This window comes from Nicotiana tomentosiformis, chromosome 4, assembly GCF_000390325.3.
Source record: "Nicotiana tomentosiformis chromosome 4, ASM39032v3, whole genome shotgun sequence".
NCBI classification, from domain to species: Eukaryota; Viridiplantae; Streptophyta; class Magnoliopsida; order Solanales; family Solanaceae; genus Nicotiana; species Nicotiana tomentosiformis.
Window position 1 is genome coordinate 132,111,104 of NC_090815.1, and position 10,086 is coordinate 132,121,189.

The 10,086-nt window shown below is 39.3% G+C and overlaps 1 protein-coding gene across 1 annotated transcript; it reads right to left on the reverse strand.

The window, feature by feature from the left end:
* Window positions 1–7,294: 7,294 nt before the first annotated feature.
* Window positions 7,295–9,728, reverse strand: LOC138910535 (protein CROWDED NUCLEI 1-like). Its single transcript, XM_070201777.1, has 3 exons — window positions 9,395–9,728; window positions 8,696–8,775; window positions 7,295–8,218 (listed from the first exon to the last, which is right to left on the reverse strand). Exons 1-3 carry the CDS (start codon window positions 9,726–9,728, stop codon window positions 7,295–7,297), a joined length of 1,338 nt encoding a protein of 445 aa, XP_070057878.1.
* Window positions 9,729–10,086: the final 358 nt, after the last annotated feature.

Here is a 10,086-nt window from a genome sequence, read left to right on the forward strand (position 1 = left end):
TTTCAAAAGTAAATGTGCAGGGAGAACTCACGAGGAACCGCCTCGTAGTATCAAAAGTAAATGTATAGGGATAACTCCTGAGGTACCGCCTCATAGTATCAAAAGTAAATGTGCAGGGAGAACTCCCGAGGAAACCGCCTCATAGTCTCAAAAGTAAATCTACATGGTAAACTCCCGAGGAACCACCAGAACCTCAACAAAATATACCCACAAGTCTTAAAACACCGTACGAATTTTTTTGAGCCCTCAAATCACATCAAACAACGCTACAAACACAAATCACCCTCCGATTCAAACTTAATAAACTTGAAACATCCAATTTCTACAACCGTTTCCGAAACCTATCAAATCACGTCCGATTGACCTCAAATTTTGTACATAAGTCATATTCAACATTATGGACCTACTCCAACTTCCGGAATCGGATTCCAACTCCGATATCAAAATTTTCACTACCGGTAAAAATTCTCCAATAATTCGACTTTCGCCATTTCAAGCTTAAATGAGCTAACGGAATCGATAAAACTTTATTCCGGGGTCGTCTTCACACAACTCCGACTACAGTCAAAATCCTAAGGCTTAAGCTTTCGTTTAGGTACTAAGTATCCCAATTTACTCGAAAATCACAATAACAACCTCCCAACAAGTCACATAAGCAGAAAACGATACGGAAAAAGTAGTAAATAAAGGATTGGGACTATAACTCTCAAAACGACCAGCGTCGTTTCAAAATAAAAGGAGTGAATTTTTTTGTTAGAATTATCTGAAGTATAGTAGTGTATTAAAAAGTTCTTGTGGCGCATCCCTTGTTAGGAATTCTAAAATGACTTAAGTTGTTTTCTAATTCCCCTTTGACTAACCTTGTTTCAGATGATCACTTTGAGGTACCAAAACTTTTGTATGTGTATGAATTACCATGCAATTCAACAACTTATTTTTATTTCTCTGCTGTAAATTATTATTATATCTGATATTGATGTAATTAAAGAACACAACCACAAATTACAGTTATAGAAGATAAAGAAGAAGCCACATCTACTTTATTCTATTTGTTGAACGTGTCTTCATCTGAATTTCATCATACTTCTGTCTACTTCTTTTTCTTTACATATCAGCTAATCCCATGTCAATTCATACTGTTCTATTTTTTTTATTCTCTAAAATTAATAGATTCATTTACAATAATCCATGTTTAGTTAATAGTTTTGATCATTTCATAAATTCTTGATTTAATCCATCTAAAGATTATGTCTTTATATATGCCTTTGTTTTTTATTATTTTCCTTTCTGCTAAGTTTCCCAAGATATTTTCTAGTTTCAATTTGCTTAGAACCAAATTGACCTGAAATACTAGTTTAAAAATTGTGTCTTTTGATATGCCATTTTGTGATTTTCCCCTTTTAGCTAAGTTCTCCTAGTTATTTTCCAGTATCAATTTACTTGGCTTTTATTTTTGTAATTAGATGTGCCAATAGTTACTGGTGGCTTTTGAAGGAATAAGTTACTACGAATGTCTTTTCTTCTCTAGGTGTTTGAATAAATTCTTCAATGAATTACTGTTTCAATTAACTTTCTTATGCATACTTTTGTCTTCTCTATTTTTTAAGTGTTTGTGATTCATTTTTATCTCTATTTTATTGAGGAATAACAATGGATTTTGTTGTCATTTCCCTGGAGCTAAATTATATCATAACTACTACTTGGAAGATGATATAGGTTAGAACCTTAAAAAAGATTCTGAAAAAGTTTTCCTTCTCTAGGTTCTCTTTATTTTTGGGTGCTAGAGTTAGCTTGAGCACTGCTAAAGCATATGACATTCTTTAAATGAGTTTTTGTTTTGAAACTTTGGCTCCTCTCTAGGATTTTTAGAGGGTAACTGATTCCAATTCAGCTTCACTGTTCCTTTTTGATCCATTCTCTTGTTGCTAAGGTTTTGACACCCTAGGAATATATTTAAATTACAAGTTGTAGAAAAGTACCAACTTCCTCAGTTGTAAGTAAAACAATTATGCAGGTATATACTTGTATATTCTATTTTCAAACTGTTACTTTGTTTAGCTTTTATAATTCATAAGTAAGCTCTAAAATCATTTACTTATGAACTACTCCTTTCCCACAATATATCACACTATTTTATATAAGATTCCTGCCATTCTGTCACGACCTAAAATTTTCACCTTCGGGATGGTGATGGCGTCTAACACTTCATTTGCTAGGGAAGCCAATATTCGAATAATTTTAACTATTTGTAACAATTCATCTTTGTTAAATATTAGAGAAACCAACAACCGAAATAATGTCTGAATTTTAAAGAACAAACCAAAATAATAACGATGTCTAAATACCATCCTAGAACTAGAGTCACAAGTGCACGAGCTTCTAGAATAATACAAATAAGGGTCTGAATAAAAATAAAGATGTCTGAAAGAAATCACACAACTAAGATAAAGTAGAAGGGGACTTCAGAGCTGCGAACGCTATGCAGCTATACCTCAAGTCTCCATTGATAGCTGAATCCGAGCAAATCTACAGTACGTCGCCGGGACCAACTCTAGTATCTGCACAAGAAGTACAGAGTATAGTATGAGTACAACCGACCCCATACACTCTGTAAGTGCCTAGTCTAACCTCGATGAAGTAGTGACGAGGCTAAGGCAGGTCTCTTACATTAACCTGTACGCAATAATAATAATAATAATAGGAATATAGGTAAAACCGTTAAATCATATCAATAATTGAAGTCAATTCAGCAGTCATAGACAATTATTTTCTTTTATCATTCCGTTGCGGTGTGCAACTCGTTCCCACAATACAATCTTTTAATTAATTTCCATTGCGGCGCGCAACCCGCTCCAACAATATAAACTTAAAATGAAATTCGTTGCGGCGTGCAACCCGATCCAATAATATAAACTTTCAATTAAATTTCATTGCGGTGTGCAACTCGCTCTAATAATATAAACTTAAAATAAATCCGTTGCGACGTGCAACCTGATCCAACAATATAATTTAACAACTCGTAAATGTAAAATACTCCAGTAAATACCACATTCAATAAGTAATTATTATGCAACAAAGCATAAAATGATTATGATTTATTTAGGAGATAAGTAATGACAAATAGCAATTAATTGTGGTAATCACGGAGAAAATAGGTAATTTAATATTTAATATACTAAATGTCAAGTTGAAATTAAGACACATAAGTCAAATAAGCATGTAGCAATTATAGCATGAATTCAAGACATAATATTGGACAAGGAATATGAGAGAAATAATTAAGATAATAATTAATTCATAATTAAAATAATTTATGATTTTCAGATAAATATGCAAACAATCAATTTGGCGACATATAGGCACTAGCCGCCTCGCCTACACATGAAATCCACGTAACAAATAATTCAAGGGTTCTATTCTCTCAAGTCAAGGTTAACCACGACACTAACCTCGTTTTGCAATTTTAAGTGATCACTCGACCACAACTTTTTCTTTTGAATTAGTCTCCAAACGAATCAAATTATTGGCCAACAATTCAATTGGAGCTATAGAAATTATTCATAATTCGAAAGAGACTTAATTTAAGTCATTTTTGGAAAAGTCAATCAAAAGTATACGTGGGGCCCACTTTTCGAAACCCGACAAAAAATCATAGAAACCGGACACCTGTACGAGTTCAACCATACTAAAATTATCGAATTACGACATCCGATTGTCTTTCAAATCCTAAGTTTATTTTTTGAAAAGTTTTACAAAAATTCTAATTTTTTCCATCTAAATCTTAAATAAACGATGAATATAGATATGGATTTATGAAATATAATCAATATAGGATAAGGAACACTTACCCAATTCGAACATGTAAAAAACCCCTATGAAAATCGCCCAAACCGAGCTCTAAATCGTGGATAATGAAAAATAGGATGAAGTCCCATTTCCAGAATTTAAGTTCTGCTGTCCAGGGATTTACTTATCGCGATCGCGTGGAACAACTTCTGCCCAGGTCCATTTTGCCCTTCACGATCGCTGGAATGGCTTCGCAATCGCGAAGCACAAATTGCACAGGCTGCCAATTTGCACTACGCGAACGCGATGTTCCCCACTCGAATGCGAATCATGACAAATCAGACCTTCGCGATCGCATACTGCTTCATACGATCGTGAAGTACAAATTTGAGTGCCCACATTCTATCTCATTTCCTCTTCGCGGACGCGGTCCTATCTACGCGTTCACGATGCACTGTGAGCCAACCCTCTGCGATCGAATATCTCTCTTCGAGAACGCGACGAGTAAAATTCATAGCTCACAAATACCTCTTCGCGATCGTGAAGCACAATGCACCAGATGACAGCTGCAGCTCAAAACTAGACTCTTTTCCAAAGTTCAAAAGGTCCATAGGCTATCTGAAACTCACCCGAGCCCTCGGGCTCCAAACAATACATGCGCACAAGTCCAGAAATATCATACGAACTTGCTCGCATGATCAAAATACCAAAATAACACCTAGAACTACAAATCAGACACCAAACCAAATAAAATTTTCAATGAACTTAAGAATTTTTATTTTAACAGTCGGATGTCCGAATTGCGCCGAATCACTTCTGTTTGACACCAAATTTGGCAGACAAGTCATAAATATAAAAATGGACCTATACCGAGTTCCGAAACCCAAATTCGGACCCGGTATCAAAGTCAAACATCGATCAAACTTGGAAACTCATTAAGTCGAGGAAAGATGAATGGTGCTATTTGAGGTCCCAGTACACAGAAGTGAATATTAAATTTAAAGATGACCTAACGACTCATCACATTCTCCACCTCTAAAATAAACGTTCGTCCTCGAACGAAATTAGAAAAGTACCTAAGTTGGTGAAAAGTTGTGGATATTTACTCCGCATGTTCGACTCGGACTCCCAGGTTGCTTCCTCAATCGACTGCCTTCTTGTAATGACTCGACCAGTCATTTTGGGCATTTACACTCTTTTCTACTATTTGAAGTCTTGAATAGCTTCATACAATGTATTATGACTTATGTGAATTGTCGGTTTTGCTTTTCAGGTATTTCGGAGTTGGTTTGGAAGAATGAAATTTAAGGTTTACAGCTTAAGTTGAAAAGGTTGACCGAATATTGACTTATCTGTAAACGACCCTGAAATCGAGTTTTGATAATTCCAATAGCTCTGTATGGTGATTTCGGACTTAGGAGCGTGTCCAGAAAATTATTTGGAGGCTCGTATCTAAATTAGGCTTGAAATGGCTAAAATAGAAATTTAAGTTTGGAAGTTTGACAGGAGAGTTTGACTTTTTGATATCGGGGTTGAAATCCGATTCTAGAAATTGGGATAGGTCCTTTATATCATTTATGATTTGTGTGCAAAGTTTAAGGTCAATCGGACTTGATTTGATAGGTTTCGGCATCGAATGTAGATGTTGGAATTTCTTAGTTTCATTAGGCTTAAATTGGGGTGGAATTCGTCTTTTAGCATTGTTTGATGTGATTTGAGGCCTCGACTAAGTTCGTATGATATTTTAGGGGTCGTTGGTATATTTGGTTGGGATCCCGGGGGCCTCGGGTGTGTTTCGGGTATGTTTCGGGTGTCATCGGATCATTTTGGGCTACTTTATGTCACGACCCAAATTAACCCTCCGTAAGATGTCGTGATGGCACTCAGTATTTACGACTAGGTAAGCCTAACATTTGCGGAAAATATAAAGAAAACACAATATTTGTAAGATAAACAGTATATTTTAAATAGCCAAGAGTAGTACCACTCGGCATACACAAAATAATTTCCCAAGACCCGGAATATCACTAAGTCACAAGCTGATACAATCTATGTAGCTCTATACAAAAGTCTGAAGATAATAAGGAAAATCTCTAGACGAAGGAGTAGAAGGGGACTCCGAAGATCTGAGGACGCAAGCAGAGGTACCTTGAAGTCTCCTAGAATCAGCAGCACGTACTAACCCCGAGGCTGATAGCTCGCACCTGGATCTGCACACGAAAACATGTGGAGGGAAGGGCATGAGTATACCACAATGGTACCCAGTAAGTGCCAAGCCTAACCTCGGTCGAGTAGTGACGAGGTAAGGTCAAGGCCTTACCATAGTAAATATAATAAATTAATCAGTAAAAGATATAAGTAGAATTTACGGTAACACAGTTAAAGAAAATCTCGAAAATTTAACAATTAAGGGAGTCCTCGGCTCAAAACAAGGTAAACACAGTGGGAAATCTCTCGGGATACCGTCCTGTACTTTCAAAGTAATATGCAGTACAGGGGGATCTCCCGGAATACATCCGTAGTCCCAAAGTAAATATGTAGTGCTGGGGGATCTCCCGGAATACATCCGTAGTTCTAAAGTAAATATGTAGTGCTGGGCGATCTCCCGGAATACGTCCGCAGTACCGAAGTAAATATGCAGTATAGGGAGATCTCACTCGACCTTAAAGCCTAAGGTCTACTTTTACTTCGCGTTTGAGCAAACACTCACTCGACATTAAAGCCTAAGGGCTACTTTTATCTCGAGTTCGAGAAATCATTCTCACTCGACCTTAAAGCCTAAGGGCTACTTTTACTTCGAGTTCGAGCAAACACTCACTCGACATTAAAGCCTAAGGGCTACTTTTACTTTGAGTTCGAGAAATTATTCTCACTCGACCTTAAAGCCTAAAGGCTATTTTTACTTCGAGTTCGAGAAATCATTCTCACTCGACCATAAAGCCTAAGGGCTGTTGTTTCTTCTTGTTCAAGCAAACACTCACTCGACCACAAAGCCTAAGGGCTACTTCTACTTCGAGTTTGAGCAAACACTCACTCGACCTTAAAGCCTAAGGGCTACTTTTGCTTCGAATTTGAGCAAGTACTCACTCGACCTTAAAGCCTAAGGGATACTTTTACTTCGAGTTCGAGAAATCATTCTCACTTGACCTTAAAGCCTAAGGGCTATTTTTTCTACGAGTTCGAGCAAACACTCACTCGACCATAAAGCCTAAGGGTTGTTTTTTCTTCGAGTTTGAGCAAACACTCACTCAACCATAAAGCCTGATAGTTGTACTTTACTTCGAGTTCGAGTAAACACCCACTCGACCATAAAGCCTAAGGGCTATTTTTTATTTCGAGTTCGAACAAGCACTCACTCGATCAAAAGGCCTAACGACTACTCTAGTTCGGTTTTGATCAAATTATCTAAACCCCGGCCTTAGAATACAAACTTCACAATTCTATAAGGCAGAAAGGAAGAAAGTTTTTATACATGTCAAAAATCATTTAGAAGGGGAGCATGGACCGATCAAATCTCTTTACAAAAGACCAATACAGTCTTATAAGAAACGCAAAAAATACTAAAGGACTTAGTCCTCTGCAAGAGCAGCATTTTTGCCCTCGAGGCCCCTTTTACTGTCATATCCGCTCGTACTCCCGGTATCATCATCATCGGGAAAAGCCAATACTCTGTTTTGGCTTTAAGCTCCTTAGCTTTCTCGATCTTGATTGTAAGATCGAAGCCACGAGTATGGATTTCTTCAAGAGTCTCCCTTCGAGATTGGCATTTAGCATGCTCGGCAACCCAGTTTGCTCGAGCCTGAGCAGCCTCAGCAACCTCCTTTGCTCGAACCTGAGCAGCTTTGACATCAGATCGATAAACAACCACCATTGCATCAACATTGGCCATGGCTTTCTCAACCTCCAATTTGGTCGCTGCAAGTTCCGTGGACAATCTCTCTCGATTAGAATCTGCTAAGCTCAACCGAGACTGGAACTCTTCGATTTTCTTGGCTTGCACCAAGGTTTTCTCTTTCAAGCTTCGGAGTTGGCCCTCAGCCGAAGCCAGTTGAGTTCGGGCGGTTTCCTCTTCTGAGGCGATGCGGTCCATGTTCTTCTTCCTTTCCTTGGCCTCCGACTTCACTACGTCCATTTCAACACGAAGCTGCCTGATCACGTTGAGCTTTTGCTCGACCTGCGGGATCGAATTATTAGCCATCACTCCCGAATCAATATCATTAAATTCAAAGATTTTTTTTACCTGCTCGGCCAGCTCAGTTTGTTCTTTCTGAGATGCTTCAAGCTCAGCCCGAAGTCTTTTTACTTCTCCTTTTCTCTGCTCACTAAGAAGCTTGAAGGCATCTCTCTCCTCAGTAAGCCTTCGAACTTCGGCTTCATACCGGCTCAGCTCCCCTCGGGATTGGAGCAAAGCCTCGTGATGAAGCACAGAAGCCTACAAAAATAAAAGGAATGGATTATACAAGGAAAGAAAAACACAAGTAGGAAAAGAGGGGGAATCCCTAATCTCTATCACCCTGAGTAGGTCTTTTTGGGCACCACCTCCATATTAGGGAGCCCCAAGCTCGATTAGCACACCGACATCCACATCTCCTTTATCGATCTCTTTGCCCCGAGGTAAAACATCCTCGGTCCCCCTCGGCTCGAGAACTTCGGTCAAAGCCTCATCCCCGGCCCCATCAAGCTTGGACGGAGCAGTATCAACTCACACTTATGCCGAAGTATTTTGGGTACCGATGCTAGCCCGTGCACGGGCCACCATCCCGGAATCACTTTCTTCTTCTTCTTCTTCTTCATACCTTAGACTCAGGACCGACTCCATAGTCAAAGGGATTATGTTCGCCTTGGGTTTTCGAGTCGCTCTCTCTCTAGATTTTTGACCCTCGGAGTCCGAGGCCCTTTTTCTTTTAACCACATTCTCCAGTTTTGAGATAGGTGGTAAGGCTTCTTCATCACCTGATGAGGGTCTCATAACCGCGTCTTTTGTAAGACCTACAAAGAAAGAAAAATAAGTAAAACTTATGCCTGAAAAATGCTTGAACGGTAAGCAAATCGACGAGCCAGGAAGAAGTTTTGTGTGAGTACAAGCCTCCCATCAGCCTTTTGACAAATCGCGCCATGCGCGCTCGGCATACTTTGATGTCGAAACCAGGCTCCTAACCCCGTTCTCGAGATGGGGAACACCCGGCATCCAAGTAATGGTTATGTCAAGAAAAATACTGATAAGAAAAGATAAAGAAGTAAAAACAACAAAAACTAAAAATGGAATCAGTTACGGTTCATATTTCATTTCTCGGGAAATGGCATACTCTCAGCCGGGATTAGGTCTGAGGTCTTCGCTCGAACGAACCGATCCATCCAACCCCGATCTTTGTCTTCATCTATGCTCGAGCTAAACGCCTTGGTGGCTCGACGTTGAAGCTTTATCAACCCACCTCGGTAAAGACGAGGGCTATATAATCCTACGAGGTGGTCGAGGGTGAAGGGAAGTCCGTCGATCTTGCTCACAAAGAAACTAAGCAGTATTACAATCCTCCAGAAAGAAGGGTGTATTGGCCGAGGGTCACTTGGTACTTCTTGCAGAAGTCGATGATGACCGGATCGGGGGGACCCATCGTGAAAGGATAAGTGTAAACACTCAAGTATCCTTCCACATGGGTAGTGATCACTTCCTCCGGTGCTGGTATCAAAACCTCTTTGTTTTCCCAAGCACAATCTTTCTTCACCAAAACAAGAAGGCTTTGGGGTATCGAGCATATATATCTCGATACCGGCTCATATCGACCAGCAACCGATGAGGGTTTCTCGACCTTAAAGTCGGAATCGATAACGCATTCCCCGGGAACGAGTTCTTCAAGGCATGGCTCCACCACCGGTTTCTCACCGGCCGGCCGAGATGAGGAAGCAGCTTCTTTCTGATGAACGGTTTTAGATATCTTGGACATCTAAATTTTCAAGAACAAAGAAGATGGGAAATTGAAGTATTTTGGTGTTTGGGGAAGAACAAGCAAAGAAATTTTTAAACTTGGAAATAGTGATCTTTAGGGAAGACGAAGAACTGTAAAGATTGGAATGAAAAGAGATTTGAAAGCAAAAGTTTCAAATAATGAAGAAGGAGGGCTATTTATAGATTTCACAGTGACGGTTCAAAATTAGCAGTGGCCGACCATCGGTTGACGCGCATTTAATGCCTTGGTAACTGGACTGACGGGACATTTGTCACATACGTCATAATCGGGTTTGACGCAAACGTCAGTATGTATCTAGTCAGAGGTTGAAAAATCACATCGTTTCTCGTCACTT